Source organism: Parasteatoda tepidariorum, chromosome 6 (genome assembly GCF_982258835.1).
Source record: "Parasteatoda tepidariorum strain Cologne lab strain chromosome 6, Ptep-v5.0, whole genome shotgun sequence".
Taxonomy (NCBI): domain Eukaryota; kingdom Metazoa; phylum Arthropoda; class Arachnida; order Araneae; family Theridiidae; genus Parasteatoda; species Parasteatoda tepidariorum.
Genome location: NC_141760.1, coordinates 81,493,526 through 81,520,852, shown reverse-complemented (window position 1 = coordinate 81,520,852; position 27,327 = coordinate 81,493,526). Strand labels below are relative to the sequence as shown.

The 27,327-nt window shown below is 28.7% G+C and overlaps 2 protein-coding genes across 2 annotated transcripts in view; one reads left to right on the top strand and one right to left on the bottom strand.

Annotated features, from left to right (window-relative positions):
* Nucleotides 1-9,366, top strand: part of ssp3 (SCAPER domain-containing protein short spindle 3) — a 63,341-nt gene extending 53,975 nt beyond the window's left edge. The window contains exons 25-29 of the mRNA XM_087166098.1: nt 5,400-5,634; nt 6,435-6,584; nt 6,668-6,859; nt 7,500-7,539; nt 7,623-9,366. Coding sequence (XP_087022224.1) covers nt 5,400-5,634; nt 6,435-6,584; nt 6,668-6,859; nt 7,500-7,539; nt 7,623-7,729 — 724 coding nt within the window. The 3' untranslated portion in view covers nt 7,730-9,366. The remainder of the gene's footprint in view (nt 1-5,399; nt 5,635-6,434; nt 6,585-6,667; nt 6,860-7,499; nt 7,540-7,622) is intronic.
* Nucleotides 9,367-11,221: 1,855 nt separating this feature from the next.
* wal (electron transfer flavoprotein subunit alpha wal) lies at nt 11,222-27,246 on the bottom strand. Its single transcript, XM_043039046.3, has 9 exons — nt 27,087-27,246; nt 25,405-25,560; nt 25,237-25,318; nt 21,579-21,661; nt 19,830-19,929; nt 18,281-18,391; nt 16,860-16,964; nt 14,968-15,119; nt 11,222-11,819 (listed from the first exon to the last, which is right to left on the bottom strand). The coding sequence occupies exons 1-9, from the start codon at nt 27,117-27,119 to the stop codon at nt 11,625-11,627; spliced, it is 1,017 nt and encodes a 338-aa protein (XP_042894980.2). The 5' UTR covers nt 27,120-27,246; the 3' UTR covers nt 11,222-11,624.
* Nucleotides 27,247-27,327: the final 81 nt, after the last annotated feature.

The window sequence follows — 27,327 nt, the reverse complement described above, 5'->3', positions numbered from 1 at the left end:
AGTTTTGGATGTAAGTACACTAAAATGTGTAGTGGTTTTAGTAGTTGATTTTAAGTATATGACTGCAGCGTACGAGCCTTTTCCGACACATCACAGAAACAATAAAGTTCTATTCCAGATGGGGAGTATAGAAGAACTTTTCTAGGTACAGTTAACGTAACTTGTGAAATATCTTCTCGATATTTAATCCACTGCTCTTTAATATCCTGGGGCACTGGATCATCCCAAGGCAATTGATACTTCCATAATTTCTGAATTAGAATTTTCTGCGGTTATGATAATAGGGGATAACCATCCCAGTGGATCAAAGATTTTTGACACACAGGACAGGATGGACCTTTTTGTAGGATTTTCATCCTTAAAATCATCACAAAAGGAAATGTTGTATGTAAACTAACTCATCATGTTTTGGGTCCCATCTCAACCATAGCACGTTAATAAATTTAAAGTCAGCAGTCCTACATGGTGTGTTGTCAATATTTCTAGGTTGACTTAAAAATTTCAAAACAGAAGGACTATTGGTACACCATTTGTGAAGCTTGAATTTTCCTTTTCTCAATAGCTCACTAAGTTCATTTATTAATGCAACGGCTTCGTCAGCACTTTCTGCTCCAAACAAGCCGTCATCTATATAAAAATTATGTAAGATTAAATTAGCTGCTTTAGGAAAACCCATTCCTTCATCGATGACTAAATGTTTTAAAACTCGCGTTGCCAAATAACTGGCCGGCGCGGTACCATATGTTACGGTACACAAGCGATATTCCCTAACTGGTTTCATGGGATCATCTCAAAAATGAGATGATCTCTCCACAGAATTTTTTGAAAATTACGATCTTCACTATGAATCTCTATTTGTCGATACATTTTTTGAAAATCACATGTTATTGCGATATTCTAACATCTAAACCTTAGAAGAATAGCGAAAAGATCGTCTTGTACTTCAGGACTATTCATTTGCGTTTCATTCAGTGATAACCCTGATGTAGTTTTTGAGCTGGCGTTAAAAACAACCCTCAATTTTGTGGTTGGACTAGAATCATTAATTACGTGATGATGCGGGATAAAATAGTGCTCATTTTTGCTATTTGAATTTTGGTCATTAGCTTCTTCCATATGCCCAAGAGCAAGGTACTCTGCTTAAAGTTTTTGTACTGCAAATAAATACCAGGTGTTTTTAAAAGTCTTCTTTCTTGACTTAAAAGCGGAGCGGAGGCTTTTGAATTTTCCAAAATTCCCTTATTAGGTTAAAACGGAAGTCTGGCGGAATACCTGCCTTCTTTACTACGCGTAACATTTTTCACAAAATGTGTCTCACAAAGGTTTTCTTCCTTTGTTAGCGGTTGTGCTGAAGGAATTTGTTCCAATTCCCAGAATGTTCTAACTGAGTCATCCGTACTAATATTAAAATTATTAACTGAAAACTGTTTGGTTTTAGCGCATTCAAAAATAGTTGCTCCGGAAATTATCCAACCTAGTTTAGAGCATACTGTGAAAGGGATATTCATATTTTCATCGCGTTTTATTACTTCTCCGTTAATTAATGTAAAGAATACGTTTACACCGCATAGAATATCAATATCTCCCGATTTCCAAAAATATGGGCCAGCTAGTATCAATTGGCATTTAAGAGTTCGGTATTTTCCCGCAAATTTTATAGATTACATATGCGGATGTTGAGAATCTAAAATTATCATTAAAATGCGGCGAAAATAATAAATCAACTTGCCCATTACTCGAAGTATTACATCTTCCTAAACAAGAAATAGATATTTGAGCTGGATTTATTTTTAATTTTAACTTGCTGACGCATTCGCGTACAATAAAGTTTTCTCAGATCCCGAGTCTAAAAGAATTCGACAGTTAATTATTTCGTTTTGAGAATTTATAACCTTGACTATAGCTGTGCATAAAAGAACTGAAGATTTCTTTTGATTTATGTCAGTGTTCCCCAACCTTTTTATCACCGCGGACCTGTCAACGTTTGATAATTTTACCACGGCCAGCAAGGGGGGGGGGTGCGTTGATTGTTTATATTTTAGATAATTTTTAATGACATATAATAATCTGAATATATAATATTTTAATTACATATACTAATATTAAGTTACATCATATTAATTTTAATTTAATTGTTGTTGTTTCTGCTGTCAATTTACGTCGCACTAGAGCTGCACAATGGGCTATTGGCGACTGTCAGGGAAACATCCCTGAGTATGATCCGAAGACATGCCATCACAATTTCGATCCTCTACAGAGGGGATGCCCCCCCCGCTTCGCTAGCCCAACGACCTGCACGCGAAGTCGAGCATTTTACGGTAGAACAGTTTAACGAGGACCAACACCGCACACCCTCGGTCCCTACGCAGACTGATCCAAGTGGTCACCCACCTGCACATTGACCGTAGCCAGTGATGCTTGACTTCGGTGATCAGCAGGAACCGTGTCTTAACGATCAGTCTACTGCGGGACTAATTTAATTGTATTTAAACATGTCTTCAAAACAAAATACATTTATACCAAAAAATAAATATAACGTGATTTAGCATTTTAACTTACTAGAACATTAAATCAATGAGAACCCTAAGCTTGTTTCTTGGCAATGAGACGGTTCCATCTGGGGGTAATGGAAGACAATGATACATTACAAAAATTTGTGTCACTACTTTCGGGGGCCCCCCTTTTTTTAAATAAATAAAATTTTAATGGAACACAGATATTTTTAGTTTGGGGTATAAATTCAGTTTCAATGAAATGGGCGGCCCGGTACCATTTGATCCACGGACCGGGGGTTGGGGAACACTGATTTATGTTATCGCCCAATTGCTCACTATTCGAATAATTCGCACAAACTGTTGACGAAACTTCATTAATCGGCGCGGCTGCTGGCGTCTTTGATTTCTGTTCATCTTCTGGGGGAATAAATTCAGGGGCACTTAAAGAGGGAGAAAAGGGTTTCGGTTTCTCATCTCTGCAAAGAGCTGTGTCTGCGATTACACTTAAAACAGGTGTTAGAAGATTTAAATTTTTTAATAGTGTGAATTCCTGATAAACAGTTATAACAAAGATTCTTCTTCTTAACGAAATCAATCTTTTGCTGAACTGGTAAATTAAAAAATTTCGAACACTTTGAAATGTAATGATTATCTTTACAATATACACATATAGAAAGCGAAACAAAAGAATTAACTTAATAGCATTAATAGGTTTTTGAAATTTACTGGACGAACTTTTGCTGGTTTGAAGAGTTCTAGCATAGCTTTTCAAAAATTATATTAAATCGTTGAGTTTGGGTATTTCAGTATTATTTAATTGGCTCTCCCACCACAATTTAGTGGAACTATCTAATTTTTGCAATATTAAATACAACATTAAAGTGTCACTAAAAGTATACATTTTTTGGCCTAAGGTTTCTAATGGACGAATAATTTCATTTACATTATCAACCAAGCTCAATAAAGATGTAGCGGATTCATTATAAATAATCGGAAGGTTTAAAAAGCGTTTAACATGAGCGAAAGTCTCTCTCTCTCGTATTTGAATACCTTTTGTCTAACAAATTCCAAGCTATTTCAAAATTATTATCCGAAATTCGCGAAGCATCACCTTTTAAAGATGTCTTTAAATACTGAAGCTTTTGCGCGTGTGGTAACCATTCATTTTTAGTTACGGTCGCTTTAAATAAATCTTTAAAAGTTAGCCACTCGGTAATATTACCGCTGAAAAAAGGTAAGGACAGTTTCGGAAGTTTTATAGTTTCACTCGCGTTTTTCTCGAAGCTTGGAGCAGAAAAAACTGACTCATTTCTCCGTTGCTCTTTTAGTTTTTTCTCACCACGAAATTTCTATTACAGTACAGAACCCGTTATCCGGAAATCAGAAAACCAAAAAACCGGAACGAAATTCGATAAATTTTCCCGCCATTTTAAAAGAAAAAAATTTTTTTTCCTCCTAAGATTTTAGGATTTTTCTTTCTTTTTTGAAAGATGTTCACCTTACTATCATTTTGGAAATAATCATCAGTGTATTACTTCATCGTTTTTTCTTCTTTTTAAGATTATTTCCAAATTTTTTTTATTTGGGTTTAACAATAAAAAAAAGTCTTTTTGTAGCGATTCCGAAAACCGGAAAAATCAGTTATCCGGAATAGCGATGGTCCCGATCGTTCCGGATAATCGGTTCCCTACTGTATATAAATTTTTTTTTTTTCGTTCTCGTTTGCCTTATCTAGTTCGTTATTCAATTCAGTTTCATCTTCAATAAGATTTTCAACTGCAGAGTTTATCTTTTTTAACTCCGTTTCTTTTGTTTTTAATAGCTCTAAAAGTTTGCAGATAATTCATCAAAATTAATTTCTTCTACTGATAAATTACCTTCTATTTTTTTCGAATAACCAGTTACTGCTCTTCGTACAGAAGACAGTTTTGTTTTTGCTTTTTGGAGTTCTAATTCTTTTGGCTTGTTTAATGTCTAAAATAGTTCAAACAACTATAGTCTTCTTACCCCTTCTTTGGGATAAATTTAGAATATATTACCATATCATGCGTTAGTAATCCAATGGAAGGCGTTGATTATTATTTAATGCGCAACACTATCTTCACGAGCCATGCAGCGGCTCGACTTCACCATATTAATATTTTTTTATTTGATTTGGGTTTGCGTGGTTCGTATATTTCGAGCTCAGGAAAATAATGTTGATCGGATTTTAGGTAAATGACAAATAAAATAATGAATTGCGGATTAATAATAATTAATGCATTTATTAAGAACAGCGCATTGGTCTATCTCTATAGACGCAATGAAACCAACTAAAGAAGTAACTTTTTTTTCTAATTAATGTAGGTGGCTCTACTAGTACAACATATATACTGGTTTCAACAGAATGATCACAGAAATCATATGATTTTTATAAAAATAGATTTGAATCTATTTATTTGAAAGAAAAAAAGACATAGTTTTCTTTTTTGTTGTCACCTTTTAAAGGGGGCTTTTATTAAAAATAGTATCAACAATCGTACAGTTTTAGAATAACATATTGAAACTTGTAGAAAAAGCTGCAGATATGATTTTTTTTTCTACAAAAGTTACATTCTCATCCTCAGATCTTGTGACTAGAACAAAAATATATCAAACTCAGTGTCATATTTAAGAATCTGCCTCAGAAATAGTTTTAAATTACATATTGTTAAGGTATTTTTGAATCATGATTCTGAGTGTTTTTGAGTAATACTAAACCTTAGCTTTTAAATTAATTATAAATGCCATTCTTACCCAATTAAATTGTTTTAATAACGTGTTAATAAAACATTTGTAAATTAAACTCTGATAGATTTCATGATCGCGAAGCATGTCTATGCATTTGTTAATTATTGAAAAACGTGCATTTGTTTGTAATTTTAGCCTCAGTGTAACATCTGGACAAAAAGTGGAAGATACAACTCAATTGGTTGCTACTCTACGAGTAACTAACATGGTGGGTGTGATATCTTTCTTATATGGCCTTCTTCTTCATAAGGGTTCTTCATCACGTGGTGAGGATCCCCCAACGCAGCTCTCTAAGCCGATTGAAATTCTGGCCCATTCAGCTATTCAAATGTTTAACCACATGGCTGTGATGAATCTCCAAGCTTTCCAAGTAAGTGCTGATTTCTGTGTGCATTCAAAATGATTTAATTTTTTTTCTTGTTGGTATAAATTTTAAATACAGTTGTGTTTTTGATACTTCCATATCCAATCCACCTTAGTTACTTAAACGAATATATTTTTGTACAAAAATGGGCTTCAAATCTTTATCTTCCTGCATATTCTAGCAGTTCTCTTCTTTAAAACAATTTCTAGGATATAAATTCTTTTCTAGGATATAAATTCTTTTCTAAGGGGAAAAAAAACTGCCCAAAACAGAAATTTTGATACAGTTGCAGTAAAATTGTTCCAAATAATTGTACTGCAAAAAAAAAAAAAAAAAAAAAAAAAAAATTGATATTATGTATAAAAAATTTATACCACAGTAAATAAAATGCAACTCATAATTACTTTTTTCTATTGAAGAAAGGTTTACCTCCAAAAGCACAAACTGTTGATTATTTTTTTCCAAATTGTCCCAAAAAAGCAACAATTTTGCTCCGTCAGACCAACTGTAAATCTCCCCAAAATGGATGGCAGTTCGTCAGCTAAAAACTGACTATTATGCATGTTTAGAGATGGAGTGTAAGTGACAAAATAATCCCTACACTGAAATATTAATCGAATAGGCAAAGAATTTCTCTTTTTGCAGTAAGCCTAATAATGTAAAAAATCTAATTTGTTAAATATGAATGTTAAAAAAATATATATAAATTCATGCTATTTAAATCCATACAAAATTGATATTAAGTGCAAGATAAGACACATAATAGTTTACAAAACATTTTAATGATACATTATTTTTTTCCTTAGAGTATTTTGGGCAGTGAAGGACTATCCCTTCAATTAAGACACATTGTGAGCCACTTGTTATGGTATTGCAGTCACTTAACCTCAGAAAAACTTCTTCATGAGATAATCATACTAGTCGGATACTTCACCATTCTAAATTCTGAAAATCAGGTACAATTGGATATCAATTACTCTGATTACAATTAAAAAATAACCCTATTCAACAGTTTTGAATGTTTTTAAAATTTTTTTAGTCAATAATACAAGCTGGTCAGAGACCGACTGTTCTTCAACAATTATGCTGCCTGCCATTCCTTTATTTCTGTGATCCTGAGTTGACTGATGTACTTTTCCCTAGTTTAATTGCTTGTTGTTATAACAATCCTTCCAATAAGGAAATTCTTCAACAAGAAATGTCATCGGAACTTCTGTCCAACTATATTGAGGTAGTTTTATATTTTATTTACAAGAAAGGCACTGTCTTGATTTTCTTTTTGTTTTGCTGTACATTCAATTTTTAGAACATTTAACATTTGTTGTTTCTTGCTCTAAATTCTCACTTAAAAAAAAAAAAAAAAATCAGTTTATGCATTATTTTAGATATACCATTTTGAATGTGATCACAAACTTTTGCAAGTTTGTGACCACATTCACAGGAACCAGAAGTTATTTTTTATAAATGTGTCTGGGTTCCTTTTTATTAGATTTTTAGATTTACTTTTGTTTCGATTAAAAATGTTCTCACATAAATGAAAATTGTGTTTAATTTAAAACCAAAAACAATGTTTTCCATTCTAATTAGTTATTTACACTGAATTATTTCTAAATATAAATATTTGCTTAATGCAAGTGAGTATGTTTTTAAGTGTCTAAAAATATTTAGAAGGCATTTTAATTTTTTTTAGTACTTTCTTATTTATTAGTAATTCACTAACTCTATTTGGACTATACACTGTATGTCTTGCAGTGTATAGTCCAAATATTGTTAAAGTTTGCATTGTATAGCTGTTGGACTATACACTGCTTGACAGTAAACATTCAGTGCATCAGTACTAATTTTTTAAATGTTTTTTTTTTCCTTCTTAGATGAAATACTTAAATTCTGAGGATGATAAGCCAAAGAGCAGTGAGTTTTTATTTTTTATAAAATTGAAACTTTAAAAAGAAATGATAATTATAAAAAGTATTAAGAAATATCTTCTTTTTCAGAAACTTCTGATATTGGCTTTAACAGATACTGGTCTTTTTCTCTGCGAATTCCAAAATGCTACTGGCTTCCGGCAAAAAATTATTTTGCGATTGAACAAGATCAATAAGTTAGTAATTTTTCATGCCATAATAGAAAATCCACTGGGCATTGTAAAACTTCGCAATATATTTGAACCACTTAAATAAGCTGCATATTTTATCTTCATATATTTCAAAATATTTATAGTGTTTTTCTTCAGTTTGCTTGTTTAGAACTAATAATTTTTTTTTTATAGTAAAAAGCTATAATCATTTAAGATTTTGTTCCACTTCTCCTTTTGTTCCACTAATCATTTTAAGATTTTGTTCCACTTCTTTGTATGCTATTCGTTTTGCCTGAAGAAAAAAAACTCAGTAACTTTTATCTGTTTCATTTAGATTGTTTCAAATATCCAAGGGATGCCTTGGAAGTTTTTTAAATTAATTACTTAACACCTTTTAGAATTTCTCTGTGTCAAAACCCTGTAATTTAAATGTTTGTAACTCCTCAATCTCTGAGTTTTATTATTGATAATTTTAAAGACCATATTTTATTTAATGTGGTTGTATTCATTTTTCAGAAATTCTAAAATAAAATTAAGATATGTTTTTATTAATAGTTTAATTTAACAGGTTAATTTAAAATTCTTAAACTTTATAAAGTCGCTAACTGAATTTAGGAAACAAAATTTCTTTTAATTTTGAATATGATATTAAAAAGTACAAAGGCAATTAGATCTTTTTTAATTATACATTTGCATATTAAAATATTTACTAGCATAGGTTTAATCATGGAAATTTAAGACTATTCTGTAGCATATTGAACACTATTTTTATGCTGTTTCTAGCAGTTTTATTCCATTGCTATTTATTTGAAACAATCAGTATTTATTAAAAAAAAAAGTCTTGAATCATGATAGCAGAAAATTTTTATAACGAAATGATTTGATTGGAGTTTTTTGTAACAATAATGTGACTAAATAAACTTGTGTTTGTAACCAAGATAAATAATAAATGGGATAAATAATTGTTAGTTTACATTTCCCTACTATATTAATAAAACTTATATTGTACCTATAGAAGTGTCATACTTCTTTTGTTATATCTTTTATCATTTGTTTGTATATATATTTGTTAATCAGTCTAAATAACCCTATTGTTCACATCACAATTAATACCAATTCAGAATACTTTTTTGTGCTTTCTAAATATAATTTATCTTTTATCATTTGTTTGCATATATATATATATATATTTGTTAATCAGTCTAAATAACCCTATCGTTCACATCACATTTAATACCAATTCAGAATACTTTTTTGTGCTTTCTAAATATAATTTATTTTTAACTGCAGCTCATATTATTCAGAAAGGAAATAAGAAGTTAAAATACTTGTTTAAAATTGAACATCATTTAATATCTATTAAATGTGTGAAATGCATTATTTCATGCAAAATAGTTGCATTTATCTTCAGTTTGAGAAGCATTTCTTTTTTCTTTAAAATGTAGTTCACATTTAAAACTTAGCTATATTCTTGTACATATTTAGGCTGCTATATGATAGAAAGCTAGTAACAAGTGTTATATTTATGTATAAATGTAGATGCTTTGAAAGTTTATTGTATATTTTTCTAAATTAGTGTTCAGAGATGCCAATTTGTTTGTGATCTTTATACCGAGTGATACATGTAGTTTACAAAGTTATATTAAATGTTCTTAAAAAAATTGTCTTATTTTTTTCTGGTTAGTTTTACTGTCTTTTCAAGTTAACACCTTTAATAATTAATACTTGAAGGAACCAAATTCTCCAGATTAAGGCCTTTGTAAGTATTAACCTTCTCTCTTTGGTAAATATTGTTTTATGATGCCTGCAATCTGATTTAAAAGTTTAAGGCAATCAGTAAGTTTTTGTATTTGCAGTAATATTTAAGATTCAATACCTTTGTAGTTGCAAATAAACAGCATGCATGATAGAGTCAGTGTAGTTAATCTGTTATTAATAATAAAAATGTAATTAGGTTAAAGTGATTCTTTTAGAATTTATAACATTTAATGGTTATTAATTGTGAATGAAGTTTGTTCAATCTAATTTATTTCAATGCATTTGACTAGATTTCTAATAAGCATGCGTAATGGTAAGCGATTATGGTAAAGGGTTACCAGCGAAAACAGCTACAAAGTGGGGGTTACTTGTTTACTTTGGATGCATACACCCACCCCACTCTTTGTTTGCATTGTTCATTTGTTGTAGGTATACTTGGCGCTAGAGGGAGTTAATTCTTTTTACGCTTTTTGTTTTTTCAAGGCCTTGAAACTTAAAAACACACACACCAGTGTAGAGTATACTGGTGTGTATACTGAAGAGCCAAAAAAACTGGTATACCTTCTTAATATCGTGTAGGGCCCCCGGGAGCACGCAGAAGTGCCGCAACACGACATGGCATAGATTCGATCAATGTGTGAAGTTGTGCTGAAGATAATTGACGCCATGAATCCTGCAAGGATATCTTCTGAACATCACGTTGCAAGGCATCCAAAATATGTTCAAGTCTGAGGATTTTGGTGGCCAGCGGCACTCTTCTGAATTTAGACACTTCCGTTTTCCACCAAAAGCCCCAGACATGAACATTATTGAACATATTTTGGATGCCTTGCAACGTGATGTTCAGAAGATATCCTCACCCCCTCTTACTTTCACTGGTTTATGGATAGCCCTGCAGGATTTATGGTGTCAATTATCTCCAGCACAACTTCACACATTGATCGAATCTATGCCACGTCGTGTTGCGGCACTTCTGCGTGCTCACGGGAGCCCTACACGATATTAGGCAGGTATACCAGTTTTTTTTACTCTTCAGTGTATATACTAGGTAATGGCACTTAACCTAAATAACATGAGTTTAAGGTGAAACGAGCAGTGGCACTTAACCTTAAAAAAACATCAGTGTAGAGTATCCCGAGCACTATTCTTGAATTATCGGACTATTAAAAATAATGAAAGATGTATTTCAAATCAGCCGACCGGTCTGTGTAGGGGTCCGGGAACTGGCCTTGCATCAGAAAAGTTCTGGGTTCGAATCCTAGGTAAGGCATGGATGTTCTTTCATTATCTGTCCTTACTGTGGGAGCAAAGTTGGCTCACCTAATATGGTGCCTATGAAAGAGGGGCCAACAATTCTGCCCTTCAGGCATCTGTCTGACGAAAAGGTCTTTCTCCAGGTGGGCTTTGGAAAAAACTTTTTTTGAAAAATCAAGATTGCTACCCTCTCACTATTCATCGTTTTTTGTATACATTCCACAACTTTTCTTTTTCCCAAACACTCAATAATAAATATATTTAATCACAATTTTTTTCTAAAAGCAGTTGTGGGAGGAAACTTCACTTGTAGCTAAGGTAAGTGTGAATAGAGCTTTATATTGTTATTTAGCTTTAAAGTGGAACAATATAATTGAGGAAAATGTGTTTATAAATTTTTATTAATCCTTAAAAAAGAATAAATATTTTGCATAAAGCATATATTTTCCAATCAAATGTATGTTAATTACTGATTAAAGAGTGGTAAAAAAGAGAGACAAATAATACAATAAAATATTTTAATACAAAATATTAATTTAATACAAAGTGTTAACTGTAAATATGAAAACGTTTACTGAGATACATACTTTTCATGTACAAAAGAACTGATTAAATATATATTTTTTACACTAAAACCTGAGTTGTAATAAGCAACAAAAATTCTACATTGATTACTTAAGTAAAATTTCTCAAAAGCCATATTAATTGATTAAATTATTAATTTTCTGATTATTTTGAATTCTGAACAGAATATAATAAGTAGAAACATATACATAACATATTGTAAATGGTAGCATGAGAAATAAAATGTTTTTAATCATCATATTATTAACACAATAATATATTTTTTAATTTCGTGAAAAATGTATGATTAACATTGTTTAATAAAAATAGCAGAGCATGTAATTTATTTATTGATGTACTGATCAATTTTTCCAGACATTTCAGGTATGGCTTTAAACAAATCTGCTACTAATCCAAGATCTGCTACTTGAAAAATAGGAGCTTCAGGATCTTTATTAATAGCTACAATAGTTTTAGAGTCTTTCATTCCGGCCAAATGTTGAATGGCACCAGAAATTCCTACAGCTATATATAATTCCTATAAAAATAACAAAATAATTCTTATAACACAGAACTTATAAATATGTTACTGGCAAAATGGAAAATGTTGACATTTCATACAATGCTAGATGGTTTTAGGCAAAGTACGAAATATTCAGGGATTGAACATTTATAATAATTTTGGAGCAGAAAAAATGTGTTTTGGAACAAAGTTTGATTTTAGGAGCAAATAGTCTTTATATTCATCGCATGGCATTTTTAAAATTAAATTTTTGAGCACATAAATTAACATTGTCATAGCTGGCAAGTGTACAGATTTTATCGGAACGGTTCCGATTTTTATGCCTTGTTCCGATCATACGATTTTGGGTCAAAATGTTCCGATTTTTCATCATAGCGTAATTTTTTCTTTTACTCTATAAAGCGATCCATGTCCGATTGGCGAAATCCAATCAAGTCGCGTTATCACTTAGCTCCGCCTCTAGCTCCATTCGTATATTTGATGACATATGTACTGGTCGCTTCACAGACACCAAGAGGAAATTTTAGCTTCCTGACTCCTTCTCTTTTACTAGAAACCGTACCGGTGCTGAATGTTTACTCGGAACACATCTCTTCGATTTGAGTTTAGCTTTGAATGTTTTTCCACGTGGTAATCTGAAAAAATGTCAAAAATTCGGAGAAGTCAGTGTTTTTGCGACAATTATAGCGAAGAATTTGATTTCATCAAAAAATCAAGGAAGGGGACATCGTACACATTATGTATTGCTTGCAATACAGATATTAGTATAGCACATGGCGGAAAGTGTTATATCATTTCACACAGGATAACAGCTAAGCATGCTACCGCGTATACAAATATGAAAAAGTCGGCAAAAATTTCCGATTTTGTGTCGTCAACTATTGATCTACAATCAATTAGAAGCGAACTATTGTTCACAGGATTTCTCCTTGAACACAATATTCCGTTAGCTGCTGCGGACCATGCATCAAAGTTGTTTTGTGCGATGTTTCCAAATTCTCTGAAGGTAAAAAAAAAATTGTGCGGGAGAACGGAAAATAGTTACTTGGTTCAAGAAATAACAAATAATAAAAAAGCTGAAGACTAATGTGTTTAACATAGCGACAGATGGGAGCAATGACTCGTCGGACAATCAAATGTGTAATATAATCAATAATAATTATTACATTAAATCTTATACAGTTACAATTATACAAACATTTAGTGTAAAGAAGTAAACTTTAATGTTGCGACCGCGTGAAGTGTTCCTATTTTTTTCCCTGGCAGGTATGCATTGTATATTATACTAGCTGAATACTCGTTCTTTGTAAAGTAGGGATGCAAAACCTTTTTGAGTGAAGAGCCACTTGCACAGCAGGTAGATTAAAGGGCCGCATGCATATTTAGTCTTGTTAGCAAATATTATAATTCTTTATTATTATTATTTTTTTGCTGTTTCAAAACCAAAGAACTATAAAAAAACAACAGGTAATTGCTTATATATTTGTGCTAGGTTATTATTCTGGTTAATCTGATTACTAGATCAGATTTAATAACCCATTTTATGTATTTCTTATTGAAGAAAAAAAAATATATGAAACTTCTTGTTGCACCAATTACTTTCAACTGATACTAACAAGGTTCCCACTTAATTTCAGAAAAAAAAAAAGACTTTTTCTGGTACATCAGGAAAATTTTAATGTAAATCGAGACCATATTTTATCTATATCATGCACTTTTTCAGTGGAAAATTGTGATTTTTTTAAAATTTGTTACGTAAAATATTAGATTTTGCAAGCAAAAAAATAAATAAAATTGAATGAGGATGGGAACACTAAAAGTTTCACTACAATGTGGAATTTAACTGATAATTGTAATTGATGTTAGAATTATTTAAATCAAATCTCAATAACTGGTTACTGTTAATGGCAATTCAAAGACTGATCATTTTCCAGGTATGATGAAGGAAAAAAAAAAAAAAAATGCAACCTCCCCTGCCTTTTAGTCAAAATAAATTTCTTGGCAATTCCAGGTTTTCCCTTTTTTTTTTGACCTGTGGGAGCCCCGACTAAAATAAATCATATTCATTCCAAATAAAAGTTTTAAATGACCATACTTTATTGCAAGTATATAATATCTAGATAACGGGTATAATATTTATTTATGCCATACTGTCGATTTGATATCTTTAGGGGTGATTGTGAGCCCAAGTCAAAATTCCGGAAAATTTCGTAAGTTAAAAAAAGTTTAAATTGAAAAATTAGAAAAAAATTTAAGCAAGGTTTTTCCTTTATCTCAATATTTCTTAGTTTATTTTTAAAATTTTACACATACCAATACCATTTACACATACCTATGATGACCTGGAGAAGAAATTAAAATTTACAAATATGTCTTTCTTTCTTGAGTTTATGATTATAACAACTATTTACTGATAAAGAATGAATATTTCTCATATCTGGTGGTTATCTTAGCATCAGCCCCGCCAGGGGCACTAACTAATTCATCTGAGTGGGAATAAAAATGAATATTGATCATGAATATAAGCTTATAAAGTATCTCTCTGGCTCTCCCTTACAAACAAATAAAATAAACTGTGTTTTTAAGTTCCACCTTTGAAAATTTGATTTCTGGAAATTTCTGTGATCAATGATTTTTTGAAACGTCTGGGCCTTCGATCTCCGGAAACTTCCGGATCACTGTCAGCGAAAAGTCCGGATTTTTTCCGGAGCACAATTAACCCTGTATCTTGAAATAATATTTTTGTTTGGTTACCAAAGGAAATCCTTTACAAACCTTTTTTTTTTTTCCAATTGCTTTTTAATTTCAGTAACTATAAAACTATCTTTAAATATTTTCATTAAAGAAATTTAGCAGCAATAATACAAAAAGTTAATTTGTATTACAAAATGAAGAAAGCTAACAGAGGTACTTTAGGATCATAGGACCCATGTTTATTTAAGGTATAAGGCTTTTGATATTAAAAAGTCCTTTAAAATAATATGGAAATTTTAAAATATTTGATTTAAAATTTTTTATTTTATGCATCTCACTTAAGAATCAACATTATTATCTTTAACATTTAAATTATACATTGTTGAATACGGGCTTAAAAACAATGAAATATTTGATGAAAATACTTATAAATAAAACTAGAAATCAGTGAAAATTTATAAAAACTTACAGGAGCTACAATTTTTCCAGTTTGTCCTATTTGCATGTCGTTAGGAACAAATCCAGCATCTACAGCTGCTCGAGAAGCTCCTACGGCAGCTTTTAATTTGTCAGCAAGATCATACAATATCTTGAACTGGTCGCCACTTTTCATACCACGGCCTGAAAAAAATGTAAATTAACATTTTCATCACTTGTTTAAGTATTTCAAAAAATCTGGAGTAAATAAAAATTCCAAAAATTCAATTTAATAATGTATTTATTGTGCAAAAATTTGAGCTCAAATATAACAACTTAAGCCGATTGTTAAAATAAATTGTATAAAGAAGAAAAAAATGGTTCCTAATAAAAGTTACAGAGTTGGAAATTTTACTCAAATTTTCATTTAACATTTCAGCATGGGCTTCAAATGGAAAATAATAATAATAATCATGAATTAAAAAATATTTTTTTTAAATCAGCAACTTAAAATTAAAGTCTGTCAGTCTTGTGACATTACGACAAACTTTATTTAATATAGAAAAATAAGCGCAGGCATTGTATTCTTAATTTAAAATTTGCAAATTTTACTATATATTAAAAAGCTAATTTCTACTAGTATTTATAAATTAAAACTTGCCATTAAAACAAATAATGGAGTAAAAGGTTATAATAATATATTACATATTGTTATCTTACATGCATATCTAAATATTGTTATGTAGGATTTAAACTTAATGTTAAACATTCTTAACACTGAAATTCACCAACTATTTTACTATTTAAAATGTCTGAACAAAAATGCTAATGAAATTGAAAAGAAAAAAAAAAAAACAAGCTATGGGGTACTATTAAAAATTACTTATTTTTTATAAAAATTATTATATTACTTATGAAGATAAGTTATATTTTTATCGCACATTAAAATTCTTATGTTGAGATAGCACTACTAAAATTTAACAAAAAGATCATACATGCTAGGTAGTTAATATAGACATCAGACACTTATGTAAAAAAAATAGTGTGTGGAGTCCCTCCACGTAGAAGAAGTTAAACTTCGCAACCTGCGATGTTAATTGTAGAAGAATCAGCAGTCGTAGAAGGATCACTAGTTCTATTCAACGACTCTTTTTCCTGCTCCGCTCGCTTCCATGCTCTGTAATCACAGTAATATAGTGCATTTTTCCCTCGTGGACCTCTTGAACCAGTGGAAATGCTTGTGGTTGCCTCATCGTCTCGCCATGGAAAATGTATTTGTATTAATAATGTATGTGAATGCGTCATAATGTAATTTCAGAAGAGAAAACCTAACAATCAATTGATATTCACAAGAGACGTACCTTGACATAACCTTAAATCCGTTGCATTGTCCGTGGGATTATTTTCACTCATTTTTTACAATTGTTATCCACTAAATTTGAAAATAAAAAATACTATCCTATTAAATTATATGTGTATCAAGACAAACTAAAAAAATATTTATAGAAAAACAATACTTTTATGACTTTTATTATTTTTATGTTAGTGAGAACCAAAACAATATGAAAATGAATGAGGGAAAACTGGATCCTACCACGCGATTTCCCGGCCAATAAAAATGTAGCGTTAAACATTTAACGCAACCTTGTTGGAAGTCGCATAAGAAGTATGACTTCAAAATATAAATAAAAATACATTAATGGAAAAAAAATTATTAAAACCAGAGTGTAAAAAGTCCAAGATCCCAAGAATCTTAAAAATAACCAGATGATTATTATTGTAATACGAAAACCTTTAACAAATATTTTCATGGATTTTATTTATTAGTCAAAAAATTCCAACATTCCAATTTTAAAAATTTTTCACTTTTATAACACAATATGCGTTGAGTATACTATGTAATGATTTCCATTTTGAAGAAAAATATTTAAGAAACAAATTTACCTCCAGAAATAACTCGTTTTGCACTTGTTAGTTCAGGTCTTTCACTTTTTGACAATTCTTGGCTCACCCACTCAGACACTTCATTTTTAATATCGCAATCAGGGGCTGAAATAAGGGAAAGTAACCAAATAATCAACTTCACAAAATAAATTTATAAATTGCAATGCTATAAAAAAAGTTGAGAACTTAATGCATTTCTTATTGGCACAATACCAGACGGTATGTTACATTGCTAAGTAATTTTTTTCACCACTGGACAACAAAATTTTAAATTAGCAAAAATTTTTGAGATGGCTCTTGAATAATAATGTAGAAAATTTTTTTTTTATAACACATTTTCATAATTATTATACAGTTTTCCTTCATTTTTTATTAAAAGCGGCATATAAATTTACATTATAAAAACTACAGTTTCCATTGCAAAAAATAAGAGACTTGATATAAAAGGTAATACTTAAGGAAACTTGTACAATTTAAACATATATTAATAATTAAAAACTATTATTAGTATATGTAAGTAGCTATTATTTCATTAGTTATTTTATATCTAGAATGGCATTTAGTATGATTTTTTTTTATTAAAAAAATCTAAATTATTGAAAATTCTGTACATGCAGAAAATCAACATTTTCTACATCACTGCTATTGCAGTTCTATATTGGATCTTAGGAAAAAGCTGCATGAAAATTTACACTATAAAAACAGCAGTTTCCATTGCTATTTGATAAAAATGAGAGATTAATTAAAAAAGATAATGCTTGAGGAAACTTTTACAATTTAAACATATATGAATAATTAAAAACTATTATTAATATAATTAAGTAGTAATTATTTCATTAGTTATTTTATTTCCAAAATGGTATTTAGAGTGATTTTTTTAATCAAAGAAATCTAAATTATTTCAATTTCTGTACACACAGAAAATTAGCACAGAATTTGAAATAACTTAGATTTGCATGGAACATTTTCTACATCATTGCTATTGCAGTTCTATATCGGATTTTAGGTTAATAAAATCAATCCATATTCAGCCATAGTAATTGCATAATTGGTTTTAATACATAATATAAAGTATAAATAATTGGTTTAATATATATTCTATAATTCTTTAAATTTTGATAAAACATTTTGACAGATTTATTTATTAAAAAAAAAGAACATTTATTGAGTATACTATAACTATTTTAATATAGTCTATTTTTCTCCTTCAATATATAACTAAAATATTTATTGTTATTGACAAAATTTTTAAACAGTGCATAAATCTATTTTATTATCAAAATCAACTTTAAAATTTATTTGAAAAAAAAGTGACAGTTATTTAACTCCAATGAGTACTATTATTTTCCTTATAAAATTATTTTTTAACGATTTACTTTTAATAATTCTTTTAAAAAAATTAATTTTTCAAAAGCACTAACCTTTCTCAGAAGGAGCTCCACTTCCACTTACATCACAAGCAGAAAAATTTGTTCCACGTATGGTTAACAACTTTATACTATCTAAAGCTTTAAGTGTTTGAATAGCATTTCCTTAAAAAAATAAATAAATGAGAGCATATGATTTCAAATTTTCATACCAAATTAATTCAAATTCAATAATCTTTACTGAACCAATTATTAATATAAACTTTTAACTTAGAAAAAAAATATTTTTGAAATCTAAGGAATTGATTCTAAATAACTTAGTTAATTAAAAAGCAACGGCATAAATGTTTTGTTTTACAGTTACAAAGAAAGTAAAAAATATTTGAATAAAAAATATAGCATATTTCAATAATTAAAATACGTGCTAGACATTGCAATAAAGGAATAATTAGAGCTTTAAATTGAACAGTTTTAAACCAATAGACTAATTAATAAATATGCAATAAATAAAAACTTACTATCAATCTAAGTAAGTTGGCTAAAAAGATCAAAAAGCAACAACATAAATGTGTTGTGTACAATTTAAGAGAACTAAAAATATTTAAGAAAAATAATTTTAATAATTAAAACTTAGATATTGTAATGAAAATAATTAAAACTTTAAATTGCAAAATATAGAATTAAAAGAATAATTGCTGATAACTTATCTTCTTTAAAGATATTGCCGATTAAAAAATAATAATTATGGAGAAAAAAAAAATGTTATAAAAAGAAAAGAAGTAAATATTTAATTTACTAGAATTTAATCAAGCTTGTAGTTTTTGCTTAATTCATCAGTTTCTCATGAAAAAAAGGTTCTTGAAAAAAGAAAGGAAATTCAACTATTCTCATTTCTGCAAGAATACAAATTCATTTAAAAAAAATTCAAATTTAAAAAGAAAAACCAATTCATTTTAATACTTAGTATGTAACTAAAGTTCACTTTCAAGCTATTGAAAAAAATGCTGGAAATTATGTTTAAGACACGTTGCAATAAACATAAATTACAGTCAGGTAAATTGCTATCAATTCAAGGGTCTCTGTGAAATCTGAATTAAGGATTTAATTCAAAATAACTAGGGAAGATAAAAAAGCTGAAACTAATGAAAAAATTAGACAGTAAAAGTGGAAAAGAAAAAGTTTGATATTTTGAATATACTTTACTAAAGCAATAAATAATAAGGAGTAAAAAAAACATTTTATTTAATGCCTGATTATATGTTACTATAAAAGTATCAAATACCAGATGATAAGTAAAACAGAATTCAAAAGCTGCTGGTTGATTAATATTTAATTCCAACAGCTTAACTTTTATAAATATTGAATACAGAAGGTTTTTCAGTAAAATATACCTGACATTCTTATCTAGCAGACATTAACTAAATATACTTTTTTAAAAATAAAATCTGATGCATTCAAGTGTATATTTTATACATATTTATGGAAAAAACAAATAATTTATATATTGTTAGATATTATAAACTTTAATCATTATTATAAACCTATAAAAAAGTTCCACATTTATCGAATTAATTAGTAGAAATAGCAATTAAAATTTATTTACCAGCATATATCGTTCGAATAAAAGTATCAGTGTCTTTAATGGCAATTACATCAGAAATAGGAGAAACATCCAACTTTGCTGCTACTCGGGGTATTAAATTCTAAAATATTCAAAACAAAATATTTTAAAAGTTAAACAATGAGAGTAAAGTTATAATACATGGCTACAGGCTATCTAGGAAAAAACGTACTTGATTTCAAAATTAAATAAATCTGAAACAATTAACATTAACCTGAAAAAACTAATTAAATTGTATATTGAGAGAAAAAGTTTTAAAAATTTTATAAAATATTTACCAAAATAAGCTATAAAAATTGCCCATTAACACTGAAATTAAATGAATTCACTAAGTTGTGCTTTGTTGTTGAAGGACAGTGATCATCTAACCCGTGGTATTCCATGATTAATGAAGAAACACATTGTTCCTTGGAATAAAAAAATTATTTTGAGACACCTTTGCATAGTTTTTGAAGTATTCTCCTATAATTAATCTACGTTTTTTTTTGTTAAATGTTATAAATAAGAAATTAATTAAATGTTAAAATTTAGATGAATAAGAAAAATTTAAAATGTTCGATTATTAATGACAGCTCCTAAAGAAATTTCAAATCACCGACATAGATTATAAATATAATCTAAATTCAGGGTTGTTATGATTTTACCCAATCCCAAAAACCTGGGTGGGCTTTTTCATAAGTGCACTTAACAAATCAGCTCTAGATATTAAGTTCATAATAGAATAAAATGCAAACTTCATACAATGAAAAATTTATATTTTTAGTACTTCTATATTCTATGCTTTAAAATTTTTAACTTCTTTAAAAACACAATTAGAAATTGCAAATAATGTACTAAGGTTTTCTCACAAAATATTTTAGATACTAATTCACAATACAATTGAAACTAATACAAAATATGAGATATAATATTTTTAGAATCACAATTCAATGAAATATGAAAATTATTCATAAAAATATATTTTAGATACTATTTCCTCAATTTGTGAGACTCATTACATACAGTTTTAAATTATACTTTTAAAATATATCACCTTTTAATTGTTGAAATACTTCTCTTAGAATTCTAGATCTGATGTATTCCTAGTTGTTGAAATTCTAGAAGATCTTGTTCATCAAGAAGATCTCATTACAGAACATAGGACACAATAACACAATTGGAAAAGTAATGCAATATTTAATTGCATAAATACATTTTCCTGATAAAAATTAAAATAAATAATTTATATCTTCACTAAACCATTTAGTAGTTTTTCTAAATTCTAAAACAGAATAGGTAAATCCTACAAAGATAATTGAGCCTTACTACTGTCAGTAAAAATATTATTGCTGATTTATCAATGTAAATTACATTGATCACATTTATTATTCTACCAGAAAAAAAATTTACAAATGAAAGAGATGCAAAGTATAAATTATAGTTCTAATACTTTTAAATAAAATATACTTATACAAGAATTTTTATAAATAAATGTGACTGATGATTTCCAGAAACTTCCTGATCATGAATACCAAAAAATCTGGATTTTTTCTGGAGCACAATCATCTCAGCATTGATAACAGCAAAGACTTGTTCTATACCTTTTTTCACAATAGCAATATCCATAAAAATGACAGTCAACATTGATTACAAAATCAAAAATTCATTCTAATCAACCAAAATCATAAGAATATTTTCGAAAAGTTTTGTCTGTTTTAAAAATATAACAAGAGAAATAGAAAGGATTATTACTTTCCCAAAAGCTGAGGCTCCAGCCACAATGTGAGAAAAACTAAATTGTTTTTGAGTAGCTAAAATCAATGGTGTCAGACTTTCTGAAAAAATAAAAAGCAAGTTAGGCAATAACAATGCATATTATAAATTCAGAATTAAAAATAAAACTAAACAAAATTGCAAAAACTTAGCAAAAACATTTCAACATATTTATAATGTATCTAAATAGATAAATGTTAATTAAATTGCAAAAGAAACAGTTTTAATTATCTTACTTTATTTGGTGCAACTTTCATTAGTACTAATGCAGAAGAATCTGAAATTTATATGCACAATACACAGAAATAGAAAATGTGTTTTTTATTTTTTTTATTTTTTTTTTTAGAAACCAAAATTATTGCATACATAATTTAAGTTATAAAATGATAAAGAAAGTTTAAAATCCATGCATATGGTTATGAAATAAGTAAATTAAATAGTGGAAAATCCCTTTCAAAGACTGGTAAAAATGTACCCTATAATATGCTTTTGAATTTTCTTAATAATAAGTTCTTTTTACCTATTAGTTTTGGAGTTAAATCATTTTTGCAATATAAGTCAAAGTTTAAAATGCTATATGAAGATATAATATTCTTATTTGTTAGAATTATTTTTCAAAGTTCTGTGCTTAGTTTAAAAGTTATTTATTTTTCTTCATAATTAAATTAATGAAATAATTTTGGTGTCTGAAAAATATATATGTGTGTATAAATTAAGAAAGTTATGTAATGTATTAATGTATTGTTAATGCAATATTTGCACAAAATTAAGTTAATTAAATTTAAGTTTTGTTTATTATAATTAAAGCCCGGAATTTCAGGCAATAAAAAATGCAAAAATAGGCAGGCAAAAAAGCATTTAAAAAGCTTGAAATAGGCACTTAAAAAAGGCACTTAAAATTGGAGCAAAATGTTAGTTGGTAATGACTAAAAGCCCATATAGGTATCCAAGGTATAAAAAAAGTTGCTAGAAGTATCCGGTATACCTACATATTCATTTTACTCGACTGTCGTAGCAATAGTACAAAAGAAGTGGACATAATTGCACAAAAAAAAAAAACCTTCAACTGCGTAAGTGTGAAATAAAAATTGAAAACTCATACTTACAATAATATTGTATGCAAATTTATTCTGATGATTGGTTGTTGTTGCACATCACAACTAGATGCTTTTTCGAATTTTCAAAAGAGAAATTTTGTCTTCTATCAGTCAATATAGTTTTAAGCAAAGAGAAGGATCTTTCTACTTCGACAGAGGTTATGGGCGCGTACCTAAAACAACTTGCCATGGTAGGAGATATGGTAAGTTCAACTGTAGTATCACCAGAAAGTACTTTTGCAATGTTCTTGATGCATTCAAAGTCTGTATTTGCAGTGATGACGTTCTCACAATTCTTCCTTATTCTGTCACCAGCTGGTTCAGGCCCAGACATTAATTCTTCAGTAGTATTGTCGAAAATCTTTAGTGACTCGGGTAAAGGCATATTTCTTTCTTCCATGTGTTCAATAGCTCCAGGGAGCTTCCCAAAATAAATTGAAATAAAAGTCGGTTCATTTTTTATTTTAGAACTGCTATGCAGACTTTTACTTTTTCTTATGGATATTGCCTCTTCATCCGAAAAGCTGGTAAGGACTCGAGTAACTTCCTCAAAATTTGTGCAGTAGTATGAGACTGCTGAAATCCATGTTCCCCATCTAGTAAGGATCGGTTTAGGAGGTAATTGAATGTCTGGTGCAATTTCTTCGCACACTTGAACTCTTGAAGGGGCTTTCACAAATACTTTTTTCACACTAGAAACAAGCGAGTCTACCTCAGGATAGAGACCTTTTACTTTCTCTGCTATCCTGTGCGATGCATGAACAAGGCATGTTAGATGGATCATATTAGGAAATAAAACTTTTATGGTATTTCCAGCTTTAAGTGTATTCTATTCTCTATTCAAACAACACTGTCAATCTCATGGACAGAAAAATGTCTTTCACCTGCCTTGCTCACTCAAGCACGAGTACACTATCAGCTCAGATGAATAGACATTGTACAGTGCGAGGGGTGACCACTGCCTCAGAGGGAGGGAGTTGTCCCAAAAGGAATAAAGTCCTAATCTCTATAAATGCATTACAATACGTCGGATGACAGTCAACCATTTCTGTACTTCAAAATTTATGCTCGGTCAAAAGTACAAAAAGCTTTGCAGAAAAACTTTAAATTAGACAGAAATAGGCATTTATGAACAAAAGGAAAGAAAAAGGCATTTTCAGAAGAAAACGTTTAAAAAAGGAAAGGGCATTTATGGCATTTTGCCTGAACTTCCGGGCTCTAATTATAATGTTTTAAGTTCTTTATTTTTAATTTTCAACAAATTCAATATTTATCTAAATTTTCTTAAAATTAATTTCCATGTTCTTAATATTGCTAATAAAGGTAAAGTTTGATAGAAAAATGTTCTAATTTAATAGAAGTTTTCGTAAGGTTATAAATATGGATTTAAAACTTTCTTTATCATTTTATAACTTAAATTATGTATGCAATAATTCAACATATTTATAATGTATCTAAGGAGACAAATGTTAATTGAATTGCAAAAGAATCTGAAATTTATAATCTGAATTATGCACAATACACAAAAATAGAATTTTTTTTTTTTTAGAAACCAAAATTATTGCATACATAATTTAAGTTATAAAATGATAAAGAAAGTTTTAAATCCATATTTATAACCTTACGAAAAATTAGAATAAACTTATATTAAATTAGAACATTTTTCGATCAAACTTTACCTTTATTAGCAATATTAAGAACATGGAAATTAATTTTAAGAAAATTTAGATAAATATTGAATTTGTTGAAAATTAAAAATAAAGAACTTAAAACATTATAATAAACAAAACTCAAATTTAATTAACTTAATTTTACGCAAATATTGCATTAACAATACATTAATACATTACATAACTTTCTTAATTTATACACACATATATATTTTTTAGACACCAAAATTATTTCATGAATTTAATTATGAAGAAAAATAAACAACTTTTAAACTAAGCACAGAACTTTGAAAAATAATTCTAACAAATAAGAATATTATATCTTCATATAGCATTTAAAACTTTGACTTAATTTACAAAAATGATTTAACTCCAAAACTAATAGGTAAAAAGAACTTATTATTAAGAAAATTCAAAAGCATATTATAGGGTACATTTTTACCAGTCTTCGAAAGGGATTTTCCACTATTTAATTTACTTATTTCATAAGCATATGCAAAGACTGTATACTTATGCAAATGATATTGTGTAATTATTTTGAAATGTCATCCCTGCAGTTATTAAAATAAATTACCTGAATATAATTTAATTTTAAAAAAGAGAAATGAGAATATCAATGACTAATTCATTCCAGTTCGCCTTTTATTCAAAAAGCATGCTTTAGAAAATCTTATTAATTGGCTATATTAATCATTCAGATTCAGAAAATCTAAATTAATTAAAATAACATGTATTAAACTTGAACTTAAAGAAAGAAATTCTAGAATAAAAATAAACAAAAATATCTAGACAAAAACTTACATTTAAAAACAAAAATTGCTAAAATACTAATCAATACATAGAAAGAAAATAGACTTTAATCATGCTTACCTGGCAATAAACCCTTGAAAGCTTCATTTTCTGCCATGAGAACTTTTGTAACTCCACTTGCTTTAGAAACTTCACTAACAACCTATAAACAATATTTAAACATTCATTGCATTTCAATATGTCAAATATAATTTGATAGTTAAAAGTCGAAAATTTCAATCAACTTACTGAAGATGTTTGAGCTCCAGCTACCAAAACAGTGACTTCATTTCCTAATTGTTTTGCTGCTGTAATTGCATTAAAAGTGATAGGAATAACCTTCCCATCATTATGTTCTGCTATTACAAGTGTACTCTTAAAACGACGAAGAATTGAAAAACTAGCCTGAAAAGGAGAGAGAAAAAAGGAACACTTAATAAAAATAGAATTTTTGAGGCACTCATTTCAAGTATGTTATGCTATATTAGTACATGTTCGCACCAACAACAATTGCCAAGTTGACAAAGGGATTTCAGACTTTCAAAAATTAAAAAAGTAAAGATGTAGAGTCTTGCATGACATGACTTCGAGTTACACCCTTCAAAGTCTCTTTCTGTGATGTTTTTTTTTAGGTACCTAATGCTTGGAAGATGCCAAAACTTGATGATTATTTTGGCACAAATACTAATATGCACATCTTCCTGTAATATGCACTTTATAGGCAGATACTTTGTAGAAAGTCACACAATATTTTAAATATTTGCATATTTTTAAAATTTCTTGTTTTATCTATCAATAGATGGAATAATCATGAATATGCACATTAATACATATATAAATAGGTAGAAAATTATGTTTTAAATATGAACCAAAAATTCAAAAAAGTCTTTGATCTTAAGGACTTATAGTTTTTATAGTCTAGCACAGGGATGACAAATCAATGGGATGTGTGCCATTTATGGCACGCAACACACTATTCTGGGGACGCTGATTATAAAGTTTGTTATGAAGCATATGAACAATTAAATTAAAATTCACAAAAAGCAAACAAAAAAATAAACGATCATTAACAAAATAAATTAACGCCACAAAAACAATTAATAACCATAAAAAACAAGCTAATAATAATTAACAAGCAAAAAAAAAAAAAAAATTAACAGTCCTGCTCAAACTAATATCTCACATCCTAATATAAGTTATTTGTCATCTAATCTGCAACAACAGAAGTCACACTGATGTTACTTTAAGTTGAATTATGCATACAACTGAGACATTGCAAAATGTATTGTTTTTTTCATGGTAAATAAAGAGTTTTGAGTTGATAGTATTTAGTATTATTATTTTCCCAATAATGACGAAGTCAAAATTATTTGACAGCGCTGGTCTAGCACAATCACTGCAACCAAATAATAATGAAAAAATATCAACTGCTAAGTTTAGGGGGATTTTTTTTTCAATTGGCAGATACTAAATCTACGCTATAATTAGAAGACAGTAGAATATTTTACGTTTCTTAACATTCTGCAAGGGAGGAAAAATGTAATTTTAAAAGTTTAATAATAAACTGTCTGATTTGATAAAAATACTCATATTGTCTTTTCAGACAAATTCACTTATTTTACAAATTTAATATTAAAAACCTAGACTTGGTATTAAAAGTTGTCAACAATAATTGAAGGCTAATAATGAATGTTTATATAACAAGTTTACATAACTCTTTGCAGAATGTTTATATATTTAGTATCATAACAAACTAATTTTTAATTAATTAGTGCAAATAAATTTCTGCAATTAACAATTTATTTTAAACAAAATTTAATACTGATATCAATATCTTATTAATGAAATCATTAAAAAAATGCGATTAAGCAATTGCGGAAGAAATTTGACAACAGATAAGAAAAATGGGAAATAACTTAAAATTAACCTACTTTATTAAGTTGAGATCTACTAACTGATAACATATTGAAAAATAGTAAAATTAAATAGTCTTTCACTAAATATTTAAATATATATGAAAGAAAAATATTTGTCAACAACTTGACTGACGAGAAGAGAGCAATGACGAAAGACTGATTTTCAACTGATTCTTTAAATTTGAACGAATCACCTTAAAACTGTTCTTTCTACCGAGAGTAGTAAGTTAAAAGCTAAAATTATGCTGAATGTTAT